General features: G+C 39.8%; 1 protein-coding gene across 1 annotated transcript in view; it reads right to left on the bottom strand.

Moving 5' to 3' along the window:
• Positions 1 to 21,951, bottom strand: part of NCAM2 (neural cell adhesion molecule 2) — a gene marked incomplete in the record, with an annotated part of 595,102 nt that overhangs the window by 15,801 nt on the left and 557,350 nt on the right. The window contains 2 exon segments of the mRNA XM_073617071.1: positions 1,707 to 1,823; positions 6,911 to 7,115. Coding sequence (XP_073473172.1) covers positions 1,707 to 1,823; positions 6,911 to 7,115 — 322 coding nt within the window.

Genomic DNA, 21,951 nt, shown 5'->3' with positions numbered 1-21,951 from the left:
GAGGGGAACGTGCTTGTTGTTCAAGTCAGGCAAGCAACTGCTCCACCACAGAAACAGTATTGTGAGTAAACATTGTCACCGTAGGACAGAAAAGTGTGTTACTGACAGGATCACCAAGTGAATCTAAAAGACTAATGCACCTACCACAAGGACAGATAGGTCGCAATTTTTATTTAATTTTACATTTTTGGGGGGTTTCCATATAATTGAATTGCTTCCAGGTAACCCTACTAATCAGTATAAAAAATATTGTTACTATTTTTTTGCTTTTTTTGATTGTGTTTACAATGTATTATTATTATTATTACAGTATGTTTTTCATTATAAGGCATTCTGCAATTGTTATAAATAAATAATAAGCTGATGCATTTTTAAATGAGGCTTCTCTGATATGTTTTTGTGAAGTATATATATTTTATAAATGCTTCCTATCCTAGATTTTGTCATTGCCTTCATAGTATGTGAGACATATCACAACAGAATCTTCAGTGAAGAGTTGCTCACTTTGAAAGCAAATTTAAACCTTATGCCCCGTACACACAGTCAGATTTTCCGACAGAAAATTTGTGATAGGACCTTGTTGTCAGAAATTCCGACCGTGTGTAGGCTCCATCACACATTTTTCATCGGATTTTCCGACACACAAAGTTTGAGAGCAGGATATAAAATTTTCCGACAACAAAATCCGTTGTCGGAAATTCCAATCGTGTGTACACAAATCCGACGGACAAAGTGCCACGCATGCTCAGAATAAATAAAGAGATGAAAGCTATTGGCCACTGCCCCGTTTATAGTCCCGACGTACGTGTTTTACGTCACCGTGTTTAGAACGATCGGATTTTCCGACAACTTCGTGTGTATGCAAGACAAGTTTGAGCCAACATCCGTCGGAAAAAATCCTAGGATTTTGTTGTCTGAATGTCCGAACAAAGTCCAACCGTGTGTACGGGGCATTAGACTAAAATGTCAAATATAATGTATTGCAGCTTACCAGCCCTTAGATGTGCTGGCTGCATTTGTTTTTGTCAGATAGATTTTCCCTAATGTTTATTTAGTAATTATAGGAAAAAAATACTGTACTGTGTCTATGGAAGAGCAGCGTTGTCACACTAGCACAGGACTACACAACACCTCCCTTTCCATCTATAACATTAGGAGGTTTGCTAGTGCTCTGTAGTCCACAGAGGTGATTTGGACAGGTCTGATAATATTGTTTGAGATTTGCACAGGAAGTTAAAAGCTCACGGGATTTATGACAGGGTTAACATTTTTTTTTAATCCTTATCCAATAATAAGGTATAACAAAACACTTTCAATACTATATTTTACCAACCACAAAGGAAGCAAGTAGAAGGGTTAAAATACACTTTAAGACTATAAACTAATGAAATGGAACCAACACATTTAGCAATTCCACATCACAATAGATTGAGCAATTTATTGGTAGGGCAACTGAGTAATTAATGTATAACTTATTAAATATATTGATTCTCCTTTGATTTTTATTTCGATATTGTATCCATGAAATACACTTTTTATTTGCAGAGAAAAACAAAAATGCAACAGCTGATCATAAGAGAGAGAGAGAGATCTATGATCTATAACTATTTGAAAGATAGCATCCGGCATCATAAAATCCTCTTATGTTTAGCTGCTTTGATGCTAAACCTTATAGGAGAAAAAAAACTCAAGAACAAAATACATACTCAGGTTCTGTAAGAGGTGTTGTTTCATTTGGTTCATTTACTGGGCTCCCATCATGATTAGCAATTATTTCATCCTCACTTCTCATCTCTACTATTGGCTGTTTTGATCCAGCTTTCCTACAAGATATCAAACACTCTTGAAATGATGTACTGACCACAGTTTTATTATTCTGGAAATTTGTATTTAACATATTGCCCAAGAATGCATATTAAAGAAAATACATGTAGGACCTGTGTCAAAGGGCTTTTGTTTTTGTCAGAACTACTTCTCAAAAGTCAAAGGGATTCCAAAATCATCTTGAAGCAGGTTGAGGGAGGTCAACTGCAGGTCAAATGCAGCTGTCAATGAACTGTGATAGATCCACCAATTGCAAGTCAATTGGCTGAATTTGCCCATTGAGATATGCCTAAAGCCCATCAAAACAGGCCCTTAGAATGTAAAATACACTTTACTAAAAAGTTTTTTTTTTTTATTCTAAAAAAAAAAAGAAATTGTACCATGGCTCCTGTACTTTTCCTATTATTAAATATTTCCAAAATCAACTTTGATTTGGCCAAATGATTATTTAGAGCAACACTGCCAACTACTGTATGTTTACTTATCACACGTGCATTACCATTGCTTTGCTCTTACTTTTAACACATGAGAACATAGTCTTCTAAGCCAAAGGGTTATGTAATGGATTCAGCATTATGTGCTTTAGCAGCACATATAAATCATATTTGTAACAAGATGGACTATTTAAGAAATAGTGGTCCATGGAGGTCTAGGGCCTAATTATGAGTCCATTTTCAGCACTATATAGTATACTCACAGAAGCATGGATTTTTGCAGAATTCCAGGCAAAAATCTCAGGATCTTGGCAGTAGTCACTCCTTCTCTCTCTCTCTCTTTCTGTATATATATAGATATATCTATATATATAGATATATCTATATAGAGATATAGAGATATACAGATATATCTCTATATCTCTATATAGATAGATCTAGATAGAGATATATAGATATATATCTATATATCTATTTATCTATCTAGATCTATCTATCTATATATATATATATATATATATATATATATATATATATATATATATATTTCCACATTCTTCTTCTTTTAAAATCATGCTATTGGCCAATGATGACTGGTCACTGGAGAAAAAAAACTTCCCCCAGTTTGCTGATCAGACAATTACAGAGCAGCAGCCTGATTAGGGCTTTTGCATCAGAACTGCATCTCTCTCCAAACTAGTCAATGGGAATGCAAAAGTAGCTAGAAGCAGCCTGATGCGGATAAAAAAGAGGACAGATACTCATCAGAAGGAGGTCAACTGCAGGTCATAAGCACTTGTCAATGAACTGCATCCTTAAACAAGCTGACATTTCCCTTTGACCAAAACTCATTGAAACAGATCTTTACATTGTTAAAATGATGCAAACAAAAAAGAGCCAACAAAAAAGAGCCAAAATTTGCCCTAACTGACCCATGCTTCCAGTCTGAGTATTCTTGTACAGGAGATTATGTTAACACAACTGGCGTTTCAGCTTTTTTTTTACATTTTCAGAGTTCTGCTTTAACAAAAAAGTGAGTGGTATAAAAAATTAAAAAAAAAAAACCCACAGATTATTGCATTTAATAAATACTTTAAGTAGAACTATAGGCACTTTTTTTTTCATTTTGGATAGAGTATGGAAGGGGGGGGTGGGAGTTATTACCCCTGTTGGGCTTTCCTTTTGCCATCTGTGTCTCATTAGGATGATTTACCTTCACTTCCTATCCCATTGCTAAAACAAGAAATGAGAGAAAATCCCTGCAAATTAAGGGAATCCATTGGGACCCCCCTAGGTCACCAGAACTAGCGTCACCATTTATAACATTTACCCTCTATTACTGACCTGAGGACAACCCAAAATATGGGATTTTCTTTTACTTTCATTTTTGTTAAAAGCAATAAACATGACAAATACAACAAAAAATTCCGTCTTTTTACTATAAGCATAGCCTCAGACTCTTTTACATTTGTGTTAGGGATGAGTGGAACATACTCAATTTAAAAGTATGGAAGTAATGTTTCAGAGATAAGAATGTTCTACTAGCAGTAAAGTTTGAGGTATTATGATGGAAATGCATTTGTGACTATCTGACTCATATAATGAGAGCATAAGACTTGAAGAAAAACCTGGGCTAAAGAAAAAAACAAATCTATTTGGAACAGAGGCGTGTATTTTCATCTCCAAGTCTATGAATATTTCTAAACTGTGAGGCACTCAGAGCACTGTTAAATTTTCCAATATTGAAGCGCGCAGTCTTTGAGAGTCTACATCTTTAGACATATTGCACAATGTCTACAGCTGCAAGTTTAAAATCCCTTTCCTCTTTTACCAAGTCTCTCTTTTCACCAAAGTGTTAACAAATGAGCATAAAAAAAGAAAAACAATTTCAATCCAATTAGAAAATGACAAACCTAAAACTATTAGTAAATTAAAAACCAGTAATGTGAATTAAATCCTGCCCAAATCAACTTGCCTATCAATCAGTGGCATTTTTAAAAATTAATTAAATAAATTGCATTGTAAATTCTTACTTTTTAGAAACAATGGGGTTGATTTACTAAAATTGGAGAGTGCAAAACCTGGTGCAGCTGTCCATGGTAGCCAATCAGCTTTTAACTTCAGCTTGTTTAATTAAACTATTACAAAAAAACCTGGAAGCTGATTAATTTTGCACTCTCTAGTTTTAGTAAATCAACTCCAATGTCTCTATTCTATATTGCATGTTATTTTTCCCTTTAAAAGCATAATCTGCACATCAAGGAAGTGCCAGAGGATGCATGGTGCTAGTCTGACTTAGGAGAGATCAGATCAGGTTCATATGATACAGGTTGGGAAAGGAGTGGTGGCCCCATCACTGCCCCTGTTCTTTAAGAGCAAAGTTTCCACTATGACGACCACGATTTTCTACACCCTTGCATGTTAACCAGATAAGTAATTATCCTAAACTTTACACGCCAAGATCCTTAAACTTACACACCACAATAATCTCTGCCACCCCTGCAGTGTGCTAGCTTTGACAATGAATTTCATATGCTCTATATACATTATATAAAGTGCTTCTTTAACTGCAACACAAAGCTCTCACATTGTTCACCTTAACTATTTGGGAACTATTAAAACTGGCTACAAATTAACAAAACTGAAAAGTGAAACTATTCTCTATCTGTAATATACAGACATACCCCACTTTTAAGTACAGTGTACTTCTAAATAAAGTTCTAATATTCTAACAACAATGGAATGTGCAACAAATGAAGAATATGAATCACATATGCCAGCAGCCAAAACCTCTTGAGAAGGAAGAACACTTTGAGTTATTTCAATATCTGGTAAAAATGATTTATAAATAATAAAAAAAATATATATATATATATATATATATATTCTCTATATCAAAGTGTTCAGTACATTTCAGTACATTGAGTGTTTTCAATTGTACACTTCCATTCCAATGACACACTTTTCTGTTCTTCAGAATGCATCTTATTAACTTTAGTACAATCTATGCTTTTGAGAAATATGACAGTCCAAAGACTGCGGATGTAATATCAAGTCAAGAGCAACTGTCCCAACAAAGGATTTATCACTCTGTTGAAAATACTGACAGCCTTCAATAAGTATGCTAATCAATATACCGGTAATCTTTTTTTCTTAAATATGGAACATAGGAACACATTCTATTTTTTTATCCAGGATAAAGAAAAATGAGAGGAGATGTTTGTTGTTAAGTAATATTTAACTTTTTATTTATAATTTTCATTTTTCAACTTTCTGTATCCCCAATTTTGAATGCAACACTTTTAATTAAAAATATGCACAAATACTAAAGGTTACAGAACTTTACAGACAATGGAACATCAGGAGACAGTAGAAATATGTTAGTTTAGAGCAAGGATCGTTTACAGGGTAAATGTTATGTTTAGTGCCTTTAAATAGCTTATACATGTTCATCATTTTAGTATGGTCATAATAAATGCAAAAAGTCATCAAAAATTTCTGGTGAAAAATTACAAATCTGCTTTTGTGCTTATCCTATTATAGTGTATATGTTTGTGCTGTAAGTAGTTTATACATAAGGGAAAAAAACTAATAAAAAAGTGGAGTCTATTATACTTCCTCCCATACAACAGGCAGTTCTCCTTCCTCAATACAAGAATAGAGCTAATAAACAACATTGAAAGACCTCAGACCTTCAAGCTCAAATACTTTTTTCTGTATGAGTGAAAATCTCGTAAGAATGTTCCTACTTTTGTTGACAACCACTTTATAAAAGTAGCCCAGAAGTGCAGTGTCACATGACTCATTTGAAACCATTTCCTAAAACCATACATTTTGTAGAAAGAATACATGTTATAAAAGAGTTACCCAAAGTAATAACTTTATTTATGACCCTAAAGTGAAACAGAAGTGATATTAATTATGCAAAAAGACAAATGGTATAATTCTCACTGAGCACCCAGTAGACCCAAATCCCAAAGTTTTCTCTGGCATGTATATTTCATGAGCATAACCCTGCCACCTGTACCTCAATATTAATCAGTAAGTCTACTCATCACAGTGATGGGCCAATAGTGACACCAGGAGGCAAGAAGGAAAGGGGGCAAACATAAGTCTGGATTTGGCGCTACATAAGAAGGATGAATATTTAAACACCAGGGGGTGTCTGCTTGTACATGGCATTGGTACAGCTTTAATACAAATTGCTCCACAAAGCAAACATACCTTTCATATTACTCTTCCAAAGAGATCAACAAGAAAAATAACTAATAATCACTTTCTGGAATGCTATGAATACATGTGTAAAAAAATAAATATGTACTTATTTAACTAATATAAAATAATATTTGAAGAGTATTTCATTTTTACTGAAAATATGAGAACCCCCTCCAGCTTGGTAGTGATGTCCAGCTAAGGGTGTCCCCACTCTCTACCGTTCGGGTGACTGAAATCCATTCTGACAGTCTTAACTCTTCTTTCTTTAGGTTAGTAAAAAGCTGACATATTATCTGCTTCACAAACCTACTAAAATAATCATTCAAATTGTTACACTATTATTATTTTAAATACAGAAGACTGTGTTTAAGCCTACAGAAAGGAATCGTCACATTCTATTAGGCATAAGCAGAAAAAAAACACTTTTTTTTTCTCACAAGTATGCAGCTTTTCCTTCTTCTAATTCTTTACTTTTTCCACTGGAGCCAGTTTTTTTCCCACAAATCCGTCTTGTTATACACATAAGCAATCCACACTGTCTCATGAAGAAGCAACTGACATCCGTCACAACAAGAATTAGCAGGAGAGCTGCTACTGCCAAACCGATGACTGCTCCAATTCCAAGGCCATTGAAAAGAGTATCTTTAAGAAAAATAAACATATATTTTACAAAACAGAAATTACTTTCAATTCTATTTTAATAATAAACATCTTTATGTTGTCTTGTAACTATATTCTGCACTAATTATATACATTTTTAGAAATGTTGTGCCTAGAGTGAACACAATATTTAATCTAAGGAATTAGAAACAGACAGATTGACTCATCTAAAAGCTGACACGGGGATCTGAACCAGGTTTCCTTGTAAATCTTTCAGTGTCATTTTTTTGTCAGACCTATTAAACAAGTCAACAGCTTACTTCATATCGTGTTAAGCTGAAAACAATTTAGAATGAGGATTTTTAAAAATGCATATGTTATCAATATTTTTTACAATGTGCCATCACCTGTGTATTGTTGTATTTTAGTGTTCTTTTAAAAGGCTAGGTTTACCATTTCCAGAAAAATATCATTTTTCATAATGAAAAGATTTCTTTCCTATTGTTCTTTCTTCCCAAACGCTTTTTACTTATGGCTCACTTACTCCACTCCATTTCCTCCTTGAATCCACACCTTCTTGGTTTAGAATGATAAAAAATGCATCCTTTTCACATACATTTGAAAATAAGGGACAGACTTGATGGACCACATGGTCTTTTTTCTGCCGTCACTCTTCTATGTTTCTAAGCCACTAACTTCCTTTCACCTCATGTAACAATCCAGGGAAATAGCAGAGCCTGCAGAGAAACTCCTGCCAACCTTAAATTTTCGTCTTTGGGTGTCAGTTCATTTTGGAGAGATTACCCCTGATTTCCTGTTGCATCAACAGGATATGAAGTGAAGGGAAATCTCCCCAATAGGGAATTTGGTATAACAGGAGAAGTTTTTTTTTTTTATTGGCATCTGTGTCTCATTAGGGAAAATTCACTGTAATTTCCTTTCATGCAGATTACAGGCATACCCCACTTTCAAGTACACAATGGTGTTTATTTACTAAAGCTGGAAAGTGTAAAATCAGGCTTACTTCTGCATAGAAACCAATGAGCTTCTAACCCCAGCTTGTTCAATTAAGCTTTGGTAATAAAACCTGGAAGCTGATTGGTTTCTATGCAGGAGTGAGCCTGATTTTGCACTTTCCAGCTTTAGTAAATAAACCCCATTGTGTACTTAAAAGTGGGGTATGCCTGTATTCAAGTTTTGGTGGGTTTTTTGATTTACACTCATGTTCATTTCCCATGACATTATTGATCAGGACTATTAGAAAGAGTGAATCTCCCTAATAAAATCCTGACAGTAGTTTATAACCCCTCACCATGCTATCTACATCTAAAAAAAGTTTTGCCATTACACTTAAATACTACTTAAATTATCAAATTCTTGCAAAAACCTTATTGTGGCTAGTTCTCTTTAGGTTCAAAAGTTAGGAAACAAACAAATATTCATAGCAACCCTAGTCAAAAACCTAGTCAAAACTCTAACATGTTTGGCAAATGCACAATTACTGATATGCAGAAAATACTGGAGGATTTATTCTTTAAGCACTGCTTGATATTGCATTTTGTTTTCCTGCTTCTATGAATTCCAAAATCTCATCTAGTATGAATCAGTGACATGAAGGAGAAAGGAGAAATTACTTTACAGTTTAGATTATTGGCAGAAGATAAGACAGAAATGTATTCCATTGAGCTTCTATAATATGGAATGAAATCAATGAAAAATAGCATATATGCGCAACTCCTTTAATGACCTGAGATAATGAACAGTATGAAACATTTCCTATAGGTTGATTATATATCTTTTAATCACATAATTTATATTCTATTAAGCTAGCAGCAATCAAGGGAAGCACAGCAGGTATTTGGTGCCAAAATCTCTGTTAAGTCATTAAATTAACTCATTAAGACTCATTAATTAGGAACATCAAAATGCAGGAATCCTGCTGAGATGAAAAAAATGTATCACTAGTGTTTGTATTTGTGGAAAGTTTTCATGAATGGTGCAAACATACTATACTGGTAAAAGGAATTTGCTTTAACCACTTGCTTACTGGACACTTAAACCCCCTTCCTGACCAGACCAATTTTCAGCTTTCAGCACTGATGCACTTTAAATGACAATTGCGTGGTCATGCTACACTGTACCCAAATTACATTTTTATCATTTTTTAGAGCTTTCTTTTGGTGGTATTTGATCACCCCTGCGGTTTTTAATTTTTGTTAAAAAAATTTAAAAAGGCCAAATTTTTAAACATTTTTAAAAAAATTTTGTTATAAAATTTTGCAAACAGGTAATTTTTCTCCTTCTTTGATGTACACTGATGAGGCGGCACTGATGGGCACTGATAGGTGGCAGTGATAGGCACTGATGGGTGGCAATGATGGGCACTGATGGGTGGCAATAGTGGGCACTGATCAGTTACACTGATAGGCAGCACTGCTAGGTGGCACTGATTGGCACCACTGGTGGGCATTTATAGGTGGCACTGGTGGGCACTGTGGGCACTGGCACGTGGCAATGGCAGCTGGCACTTGTAGGGGGTACTGGTGGACACAGATGAGGCATAATTGCCTCTTGCTCTTCGGGACCGATGTCCCTTGCAGATAAGCCAGTGATTGGCTTTTTTCTCCTCACGCTGTCAGCATGAGAAACAAAAAAACAATTGCCGAGCCTTTGTTTACATCAAGTGATCAGCTGGCATTGGCTGACAGCTGATCACGTAGTAAGGGGCCGGGACTGGCCCCTTACTCAGATCTGTGATCACCTGAGTCTCAGTGACTCAGTGATCACAGCGCGCGCCGCGTGCGCCCTGCAGGGGAGGCCGTCGTATGATGGCCTCCCGGAAATTCAGGTCCGTGCTTTGGTCGTCATTCGGCTGTAGCGTGGACGGCAAGTGGTTAAAGTGAAAATATTTAAAGCCTATCTCTGGGCAAAGATGTCCAGGGTTATGCCTGGAGTTTAGCTTTAAAGCGGGATTCCGGCCAGCTAAAAAAAAATTTTAAAGTTAGCAGCTACAAACACTGTAGCTGCTGACTTTAAATATGTAGACTTACCTGTCCTGGGTGCCCGCGATGTCGGCCGCCTGAGGCCGCACCGTCCCTCGGCTCTCGGGTCCGCCATCCTATGTAATGGAAACAAGCAGTGGAGCCTTGCGGCTTCACTGCCAGTTTCCTACTGCGCACGCGCGAGTGGCGCAGCGATCTGTGAATGGCCCCGTGGTGTTCTGGGAACACACACAGTTCCCAGAAGACAACGGGGCCGCTCACTGAGGAGAAGAACACGCCGCGGAATAGGAAGAGGCAGATTAGGAAGACTGCCTAGCAACAAGGGTTTAGGTAAGTATAATTTTTTTTTTTCAAAATGTTTTTTTTTACATATTTTTAGGAATTTTGGCGGCATTTTTTTTTTTTTTTTATGGGTGTCCCTCCGCTTTAAGATGAAAATGCAAATAGATTTCAGGCCCCACAAAAGCAGCACCTAATATAACTAAAACAGGTAACATTACACAATTCTAAAACCTCAATACCTTGACTTTCTATGCAAAATCTCTACTGTGGTGTCCATTTAAAGCATACAGTGGGGACTGAAAGTATTCAGACCCCCTTAAATTTTTCACTCTTTGTTATATTGCAGCCATTTGCTAAAATCTTTTAAGTTAATTTTTTTCCTCAATAATGTACACACAGCACCCCATATTGACAGAAAAACACAGAATTGTTGACATTTTTGCAGATTTATTAAAAAAGAAAAACTGAAATATCACATGGTCCTAAGTATTCAGACCCTTTGCTGTGACACTCAAATATTTAACTCAGGTGCTGTCCATTTCTTCTGATCATCCTTGAGATGGTTCTACACCTTCATTTGAGTCCAGCTGTGTTTGATTATACTGATTGGATTTGATTAGGAAAGCCACACACCTGTCTTATAAGACCTTACAGCTCACAGTGCATGTCAGAGAAAATGAGATTCATGAGGTCAAAGGAACTGCCTAAAGAGCTCAGAGACAGAATTGTGGCAAGGCACTGATCTGGCCAAGGTTACAAAAAAATGTTGCTGCACTTAAGGTTCCTAAGAGCACAGTGGCCTCCATAATCCTTAAATGGAAACCGTTTGGGATGACCAGAACCCTTCCTAGAGCTGGCCGTCCGGCCAAACTGAGCTGTCGGGGGAGAAGAGCCTTGGTGAGGGAGGTAAAGAAGAACCCAAAGATCACTGTGGCTGAGCTCCAGAGATGCAGTCGGGAGATGGGAGAAAGTTGTAGAAAGTCAACCATCACTGCAGCCCTCCACCAGTCGGGGCTTTATGGCAGAGTGGCCCGACGGAAGCCTCTCCTCAGTGCAAGACACATAAAAGCCTGCATGGAGTTTGCTTAAAAACACCTTAAGGACTCCAAGATGGTGAGAAATAAGATTCTATGGTCTGATGAGACCAAGATAGAACTTTTTGGCCTTAATTCTAAGCGGTATGTGTGGAGAAAACAAGGCACTGCTCATCACCTGTCCAATACAGTCCCAACAGTGGAGCATGGTGGTGGCAGCATCATGCTGTGGGGTGTTTTTCAGCTGCAGGGACAGGACAACTGGTTGCAATCGAGGGAAAGATGAATGCGGCCAAGTACAGGAATATCCTGGACGAAAACCTTCTCCAGAGTGCTCAGGACCTCAGACTGGGCCGAAGGTTTACCTTCCAACAAGACAATGACCCTAAAGCTAAAATAATGAAGGAGTGGCTTCACAACAACTCCATGACTGTTCTTGAACCTCCCAGCCAGAGCCCTGACAAACCCAATTAAGCATCTCTGGAGAGACCTAAAAATGGCTGTCCACCAACGTTTACCATCCAACCTGATAGAACTGGAGAGGATCTGCAAGGAGGAATGGCAGAGGATCCCCAAATCCAGGTGTTAAAAACTTGTTGCATCTTTCCCAAAAAGACTAATGGCTGTATTAGATCAAAATGGGGGCTTCTACTAAATACTGAGCAAAGGGTCTGAATATTTAGGACCATGTGATATTTCAGTTTTTCTTTTTTAATAAATCTGCAAAAATGTCAACAATTCTGTGTTTTTCTGTCAATATGGGGTGCTGTGTGTACATTAATGAGCAAAAAAATGAACTTAAATGATTTTAGCAAATGGCTGCAATATAACAAAGAGTGAAAAATTTAAGGGGGTCTGAATACTTTCCGTCCGCACTGTATGTAAAATCAAACTTTTTATTTTCAGTTTAGGATATGGTAAAGAAGCCCTGCCATCTCTATGTTTTCCAGTGATCATTGACACCAGGACAGAAAGTGATAGGAAGTCAACAACTGTATAGTTGTCACTTGAACAGTAATAAAAGGGAAATATCCAAATATGGACACTTGTTCAGATGACAATTTTTTAAGAGAGTATTTTACCCCACTTTGGAGATATATTCTCATTTATTATTGGGTTTCTGGGACAGAAAGTGAAGGAAAGGCTCTTCAATTGGACACAGAAAGCAAAAATAAAAACAAAGGCATTTATTCATTTTCTATTAGTTTCTGTAACTAAAAAAAAATGTAATCAAAGGCCTAATGACACCGTTACAGCTCGACCTGGTAAGCCTGCATGTGGAATTGGCTCATCTGATACCATCCCAAGCTTAACCTCTAGGTCTAGGAGCCTTTAGGTTTAAGAACTTTCAAACCCACTCATCTGTAGCCTGGATGTCCCTGTGACCCTGCGTTTCACGTTTGTTGAGTTTTATGTTGTACACTGGATTGCAACATGATGGGGTGTTATTCCCACCATGACGTACTTCCACTCGTTTTCTGACTATATATGTATACTGTTTGACATTGCCTGTAGGGATACTATGTCTTGCTTTCATCTCTGTACGGCCTGTTGTTTTATTTATGCTTGAAATATTTTCTCCTCAATAAAAACTTTTCTGGGCAAATTGTAATAACAAAGTAAAATGCATGGCTTAATCATTCCCCATACATAGAATAGGTTGTATTTATCTGCCACCTAAACTGATTTCCCAGCAGGCACTACCTCATGTTGTTTCCCCACTATTTCTGGTTTTCTGCCACAACCAGAAGCAGGTCTTGTTTGAGACATAGTTTGGCTACCACTGCCTAAGCAGTCATTGTCAGACTGACAATTGTAAGTTTGCATCAGTGGTAATATTGAAGGGAGATTTCTCTGGGTGATACATAAATGTACACTTGAAAGTATTTGTTATATCTGTTCAATATGTGCAAAAAAAATGTTGATCCTATCAAAAATCCTCTGAACTATACAGGTACCTACTCTTTGTGCAGCACACTTATCATTTAGCACTGAACCTGAATCTTTTAGTGGACTACAGAACACCCCCCCCATGTTGTTAAGAATAGGAGGGGGAGGCATATCTGTAATCCTGCCCTGGGGTGACCATGCTGCACTTCTAAAGAAACAGTAAAATGAGTTAATGTTGTCACTGTAGAGCAACAAATGTGGTACTGGCCAGATCCCTAGGTGAAAATAAAGGAACAAAAGCCTGAAAAAGAAAACCAATGCAACCACCATATCTAAGCACTGATCAGCTGCAATATAATCAATTTTGTTCTGGGGTTGGATAGATTTAACGTGATAATAAACCTTTATTTTTTTTGTTAAAATATTAAACATGTTATATTTACCTGCTCTGTGCAATAGTTTTGCACAGAGCAGCTCCGATCCTCTTCTTCTTGGGCCCCCCGCCAGGGTGCTCCTGGCTCCTCCTCTTCAGCAGGTAACCCCATAGAAATCTGCTTCTTATGGGGGCACTTGTGCAGGCTCACTCTATTGGCACAGACAGGGTGGCTCTCAGACCTGCCCCCCACTCTCTCATCACAGGGTTTAAGATAAAAAATGTCAGCCTTTACGACCACTTTAAAGTTATAAAAGAGTTGCTATTCAAATAAGAGAACAGAATGTTGTAAACAAACCTCTAAATTCCCCTAATTTTGGCTAAAGAAGAGGAGCAGAAGGCTTTGAAGTTGATTTTCTAAAGGCAAATATGCCGTTTACTTTTCAAATGCTAGCCTCAGAGTTAAGTGAAAAAGGTGAAGCTCTGCTGACTTCCATCATCCAATAAAATGCTAGCAAAAATGCAGTTTTTATCCTGCATGTGCTTGGTTATTCTTTGCAAAGTGAAGCTTCAAACCATTTTTGTCTTTCAATACCAAGTTAATTTATATTTCTAGAAGAACTTAACATGTTAAAACTTTAGCTCAATACTGATTATACATGCTGGTATCAGAATAGAAGCAGGCTACATGCTTTCTGATTTTCTGTAAATGCTTTACTTTATTATGTCTAGGGAGGAAGCGTGCCATTTTATATTTGCTTAAAAAAATTATGAACAAATATAAAAAATAAAGATTGGTATATAGATTGGTTGATAATTTTGATGTACATTATCTATGAATCAGCCCACTCCACTTCAAATGTCAGTCTGTACAAATTTGTTTATCTCAAGTATATCCTCTTTGTTATATTTTTAAGTCGTGGAATGCAAGAGCATATTTTTCCATTAACTGCAAAATTACTGTTATTGTCAAAATTTTCCAAGATCTATGGCATTTTATCCCACAGAGATTTTACTTGCTGCTTGCAAAATTGCTCAAGAGACTGTTTGCCGTGACATCTGAAGAATTAATAAACTCTTATCACAGTTAATCCATATAAATACTGAACTCCACTGTATCGATTTAATACTTACACCTGCATTTCCCAAAAGGTATTTGTCACAGCAACTTTAAAGACAGTGATGAGAAAAAGGCCTCTCGTTTTTTTGTTTGTTCTGCTACAGGAACTAAAAATTTGGTTACTGGTTTAGTAATTGTGTAAAAAGGTAAGTTGCATGTATTCATTTAAAAACCAGAGTTAAAGGTCTGCAGAATTTTTTTCCAGCCAAGTTAATTTCCAATATCTATGTTATAAAAGTATGCCTCTACAAGGAAAGGGAGAACAGCAGCAACAAACCTTCAGCACCGGTTTATAGGAAGGAAGAAGCACTAGTGATTGCTCTAAGCAGAATGCGTATTTCTTTTGAGGTCAAGATGCACATCCCACAGTGATGGGATCATCATGAATTATAAATCATCATAAATGACCAGACAGGTTGATTGCCATTAAATGACAGAGGATATCCATATGTTGACAGTATTCCACTCAGTTACCTACCCACCACATGTTTTCTTGCAATTATTAAATAATGAATAATAAAGTTCTTAACCACCTCAATAAAGGGCACTTACACCCCCCTTCCTGCCCGGACCAATTTTCAGCTTTCAGCGCTCTCACACTTTGAATGACAATTACTCAGTCATGCAACACTGTACCCATATGACATTTGTGTCCTTTTTTCACACAACTAGAGCTTTCCTTTGGTGGTATTTAATCACTAGTGAGTTTTTTTATTTTTTATGCTATAACTAAAAAAAGACCGTAAATTTTTCTTCATACATTTATATCTTTGGTAAAAATAACTCAGATAAGTGTATATTATTTGGTCTTTGTGAAAGTTATAGAGTCTACAAACTATGGTGCCAATCACTGAAAATTGATCCTATCTGATCACACCTGATGTACTGAAGGCCTATCTCATTTCTTAAGACACTAAGTCTGGAAATTACAAATACCCCTCAAATGACCCCTTTGTGAAGATTTTTTTTTTACATATTTCATATTAACAGGTTATTTCTCTCACAGAGCATACACATACAACAAATTACAACCCAAAATACATTCTGCTACTCTTCCTGAGTATGGCGATACCACATGTGTGAGACTTTTACACAGCGTGGCCACATACAAAGGCCCAACATTGAGGTAGCACCTTCAGGCTTTCTACGAGCATAAATGACACGTCTCATTTCTCAACCACCTATTACACTTTTGAAGGCCCTGGAGCATCAGGACAATGGAATTGCCCACAAAATGACTGCATTTTGGAAAGCAAGCTCCCCAACATATAATCTATGAGGCATAATATGTCTTTTGAACAGTTCACTTTTTTCCAGAAGTTTTTGGAAAATGTGGAAAAAAAATGAAACCGCTTTTTTTACACAAAGTTGTCAATTTATAAGATATTTCTAACACATAGCATGTATATAGCAAACATTACACCCCAAAACACATTCAGCTACTCATCCCGAGTATGGCAATACCACAAGTGTGAGACTTTTACACAGCCTGGCCACATACGGAGGCCCAACATTGAAGTAGTACCTTAAGGCGTTCTAGGAGCATAAATTACACATCTCATTTCATTCCTACCTATCACACTTTTGAAGGTCCTTGGGCACCAGGACAATGGAATTACCCACAAAATTACCCCATTTTGGAAAGCAAACACCCCAAAGCATATTCTATGAGGCATGGTCTGCGGGTACTCTGATGAGCTGGTGACAGTTATTCGGGTACACTGATGGGCTGGTGACAGGTATTCGGTTACTCTGATGGCCTGGTGACAGGTACTCGGTTACTCTGATGGCCTGGTGACAGGTACACGGGTACTCTAATGGGCTACAGATAGGTACTCGGGTACTCTGATGGGCTGGTGACTGGTACTTGGGTACTCTGAAGGGCGGTGACAGGTACTCAGATGGGCTGTGACAGGTACTCAGGTATTCAGATGGGCTGTGATAGGTACTCAGATGGGTTGTGACAGGTACTTAGGTACTCAAATTGGTTTGACAGGTACTCAGGTACTCAGATGGTGTCACGGTAATACTTACAGTGGGCCCACAGGTGAGCAGGTGACACGGGATCCCCCAGGGCATGGAGTCTAAGGGCCAGCCGGTATTCTGCCAGGGACCCCCTCATGAGGGTTTGGGCTTAGCTGCGTGCTGACCCCAGTTCACAACCCCTGAGTTCACCCTACTCGCTAGGGAAGTACCAGGAGACACTGTCAGACAAGGATGGATGGATGAAGCAAAAGGAGAGCTGGATTGAGGACCAGTGGCCTGAGCAGGGAGACATGGAAGGCGTTGGGTATCCAGAGATGAGAGGGCAGACGGAGCTTGAAAGAAACTGGATTGATCTGATGGAGAATGGGAAATGGACCAATGAAGTGAGGGGCAAATTTCATTGAGGGGACCCGGAGTCGGATGTGCTTGGTAGAGAGCCAAACTCTATCGCCAAACAGGAACTTAGGAGCCGGATGGAGATAATGATCTGCTGCCGTTTTATGCCTGGAAGTAACTAGATGAAGATTCCCCAAGACTGCTTTCCAGACTGAGTTGAAGGACCTTTGGGTCTCAGCTGCTGCTGGTACAAGAGGAGAAATGGGAACAGGAAAGGGAACAGATGGATGCTGCCCATAAACAATGAAGAAGGGAGATTTTCCAGAACTGGCATTGGAGTGATGGTTCAAGGCAAACTCTGCCCAGGGCAAAAGGTCTACCCAGTCATCTTGGTGGACTGATGAAGTCACGGAGAAAACGTTCTACATTTTGATTGACATGTTCCATTTGCCCATTGGACTGGGGATGAAAGGCAGATAAAAAATCCAATTTAATCCCTAAGGAGCTGGCCAAGGCTCTCCAAAACCGAGCAGTAAATTGAACTCCTCTGTCAGAGACGATATGAGAAGGCATCCCATGAAGATGAAAAATCTTCTTAATGAAAGTTGTGGCAAAACTGGGAGCAGAAGGTAGACCCGGGAGAGGAATCAAGTGGCATATTTTGGAGTACCAATCCACCATTACCCAGATGACTGAAGAACCTGTTGAGGGAGGCAGATCTGAGATAAAATCCATGGAAATACAACGCTAAGGTATATCGGGCACTGGTAAGGGCAACAGCAACCCAGCAGGGGCAGACGTGGAAGATTTGGATAGTACACAAACCCCACAAGCTTGAACGTATTCCTTGACATCCTTACGAAGAGAAGGCCACCAATAATGATGCTGAAGGAGATCACAAGTACGAGGTATGCCAGGATGTCCAGAGAACTTGAAGTCATGTGCCCAAGCAAGGAGTTTGGGACGAAGTGCGGGAACTACAAAAGTTTTACCTGGAGGAGGCTGCGTAGACTGGAGCTGAGTAGTGGCTAGAATACGATGCAGAGGGATGATGGGACCAGGATCTAAGTGATTCTCAGAATCATTGACATCAAACGACCTGGACAAGGCATCGGCTCAAAGGTTTTTGGCACCTGGAAGAAAAGTAATGTTAAAATTGAAGCGGGTGAAAAAGAGGGCCCAGCGAACTTGACGTGGGTTCAAGCATTTTGCGGATTGTAAATACTGCAGATTTTTATGATCAGTATAGATGGTAATACAATGGGGAGAACCCTCTAGAAGATGTCGCCATTCTTGAAGAGCTAGTTTAATAGGGAGTAGCTCACGGTCCCCAATGGTGTAGTTCTTCTCCGCATCAGAAAACTTCTTGGAAAAGAATCTGCAGGGCTGAGACTTGCCCTTCTGAGCTTGGAACAGGACAGCACCAACTCCTACTGAAGAGGCATCTACCTCCAAAGAAAAGGGTTTAGTAACGTCTGGATGTAGGAGAATTGGGGCGGAGGGGAAGGCTGCCTTGAGTTTGAGGAAAGCATCAATGGCTTCAGGGGACCAGAGCCGAGCATTGACACCCTTGCGGGTGAGAGATGTAATAGGGGCCGCCAAGGTGGAGTAGTTACCAATGAATTGACGATAGTAATTGCTGAAGCCCAAAAAGTGTTGGGTGGCTTGAAGACCAGAGGGCTAGGGCCACTCGGAGATGGCCCGAAGTTTGGCTGGGTCCATGAGGAAATCCCTGAGATGAGATTATGTAGCCCAGAAATGGAACATGTGTTTGTTCAAATAGACATTTCTCCAATTTTGCATATAGACAATTGCCCGTAGATGCTGTAGCACAGCTTTCACATGAAGGGTAAATAAGTCTGGTGAGAAAATAAGAATGTCATCCAGATATACAATAACACAGACATACAGAAGGTCGCAGAAGATCTCATTAACAAAATTTTGGAAGACCGCTGGGGCATTGCATAAGCCAAAGGGCATCACAAGATACTCATAATGTCCGTCCCTGGTGTTAAAGACGGTCATTCATTCGTCTCCTTCCCAGATTCTTATTAAATTATAGGCCCCTCTAAGATCCAATTTAGTAAAATAATGAGAACCTTCGCAGTCTGTCAAAGAGTTCTGAAATTAAAGAAGAGGGTATCGGTTCTTCCCGGTGATGGCGTTAAGACCCCTGTAGTCGATGCAAGGACGGAGTGAACCATCTTTTTTCGCTACAAAGAAGAACCAGGCAGGTGAGTTAGAGTTTCTGATGAAACCCTTTTGCAGGTTTTCCCAAATTTATTCAGACATGGCTTGTTTCTCAGGGATAGATAGAGGGTACACTCGGCCTCGGGGAGGAGAGGTCCCAGGTAAGAGATCAATGGAGCAGTCAAAGTCTCTGTGAGGGAGAAGCGATCAGAAGACTTTTTGCAAAAAACATCTCAGAAGGACTGATATTGGGCAGGCAACATGGGAGTTGTGGAGGTCTCAGCTAGAGGAATGAAAGGAGGAGGTAGCACCTTGGAAATACATTGTTGCTGACACAGAGAACCCCAAGCCAATACTTGTCCAGAATTCCAGTCAAGACGCGGGGAGTGTTTCTGCAACCATGGAAGGCCCAGGGTGATGGGACTGGAGGATTTAGGCAGAATTAGGAAAGAGATCTCCTCACCATGCAAAACCCCAATGTGTAACTCAATAGGAGGGGTTTTAAACCGGATGGGACTCATAGGCAAGAAGGAGCCATCTACTGCGGTCATGGAGAGGGGTATAGCCAAGGCAACAAAAGCAATGCCCAACTCAGAAGCTAAAGATTGTTCAATGAAATTTCCGGCAGCACCAGAGTCCACGTATGCAGAGAGTTGATAGGCATTTTGAGCCCAGTGGAGAGCCACAGGAAGGGTGAAACAAGGGAAGCGAACAAAATTAACAGATCGGTCTAGATCACCTCCTTCTGAGTGAGCTAGACCCTAGAGTTTCCCGGACGGACTGAACAGGAGTTCAAAAGATGTCCTTTATTGCCGCAGTAAAGGCACAAGCCCAATCCCATGCATCAGGCACGTTCCTCAGGAGTGAGGAGGGTTCGCCTAAGCTGCATAGGTTCTTCCAACTTGTGAGAGGTTGAAGATGGTGAGGATTCCACAGGTCTTTGGACTACCTGTGCTGGACGACCAGCAGGGGGATGACTGGTTCTGGATTTCTTGGCCCGCTCCTGGAAGTGAATGTCTATTTGAAGGCTTAATGCGATTAAGTCATCCAATGTGGTAGGAATGGTGCGTCCAGCGAGTTCATCCTTGACACGCTTAGATAGGCCTTGCTAGAAGGTAGCAGTAGGGGCCTCATTATTCCATTTGAGTTCAGCGGCCAGCGTAAGGAATTGAACTGCATATTGGCCAACTGTAATTCCTTGCTGACAAAGACGAAGGAGGGCCCCAGCAGCTGAAGACACTCTGCCGGGCTCATCAAAAGTTTTCCGAAATGCATCTAAAAAGAGCTGGAGGTCAGGGAGGCCCAAGCTAAAGCATCACCGGAGAGGAGAGAGATGATATATGCGACTTTGGTGCGATCAGTTGGAAAATGGTGGCTGGAAAGTTCAGAGTGGATGGAATACTGATTAATGAAGCCCCGACAAGCCTTAGGGTCGCCAGAAAAAAATGAAGTGGCGATGGCAGATGCAGGGAGGGATTGCCAGGTGTAGCAGGTAACACGGGAGCAGCTGAAGCAGAAGCAGGAACAAGAAGAGCTGAAGTTGCAGCGAGTTGGAGACGATCCAGACGGGAGCCAAGATCCTGAAGAACCAGCATTATTTGCTCTTGATTTGCTTGCTGGGAGTTAAGTCTCTGAACTAGATGTTGCATTTATTCCTCGGTCAGTGGCCGATTCTCAAAGGCGCTCATGGCTTGAGCAAACTGTCACAGTACTACTTACAGTGAGCCCACAGGTGAGCAGGTGAAACGGAATACCCCAGGACGTGGAGTCTAAGGGCCAGCCGGTATTTTGCCAGGGACCCCCTCACGAGAGTTTGGGCTTAGCTGCATGCTGACCCGAGGTCATGACCCCTGGGAAGTATCAGGAGACACTGTCAGACAAGGATGGATGGATGAAGCAAAAGAAGAACCGGATAGCGAGCCAAGGTCAGGGCGGGCTGCAGACAACGTAATCAGAACAAGCCGAGTCAGTACACAAGAGATCAGTTCACAAGAGGTCAGGTTTAAGGCAGGTTACACAAAGGGAGCTCCGAAACAAATGTTGCTCAAGCAACCAGTAGCTGGTTTGAAAGGGATTTAAATAGGGAAGCACATGAGGGGCTGGACAGGAATTAGCAGGAAGGAATCATATATTAGGGAACAGGTGTGGCCGGCGACACCCATAGCTGTAGAATGCACAAAGCAGAACACAAGCTAATGGAACAACAGGTGCCAGCCGGCCTACAGCAGTAAAGGTGAGACACAGATCAGCTCCGCAGCTGATCTATGACAGATGGGCTGTGACAGGTACTCAGATGGGTTGTGACAGGTACTCAGATACTCAGATGGGCTGTGACAGGTAATCAGATGGGTTGTGACAAGTACTCGGGTACTAAGATGAACTGTGATAGATACTCAGATGGGCTGTGACAGGTGCTCAGGTTCTCGTGTACTCAGATGAACTGTGACAGGTACTCGGGTACTTGGCTACTCAGATGAACTGTTACAGGTACTCAGGTACTCGGGTACTCAGATGAACTGTGACAGGTATTTGGCTACTCAGATGGACTGTTATGTCACGTACACATGAGCGGACTTTCCGGCAGACTTGGTCCGGCAGACCGGACACCGTCGGACAATTCGATCGTGTGTGGACTCCAGCGGACTTTTTTTCCCAAAAGTCAGAC

The sequence above is a fragment of the Aquarana catesbeiana genome, linkage group LG02 (assembly GCF_042186555.1).
Source record: "Aquarana catesbeiana isolate 2022-GZ linkage group LG02, ASM4218655v1, whole genome shotgun sequence".
Taxonomy (NCBI): domain Eukaryota; kingdom Metazoa; phylum Chordata; class Amphibia; order Anura; family Ranidae; genus Aquarana; species Aquarana catesbeiana.
Note: the sequence above shows the minus strand (reverse complement) of the source record. Positions and strands in the feature narration are given on the sequence as shown.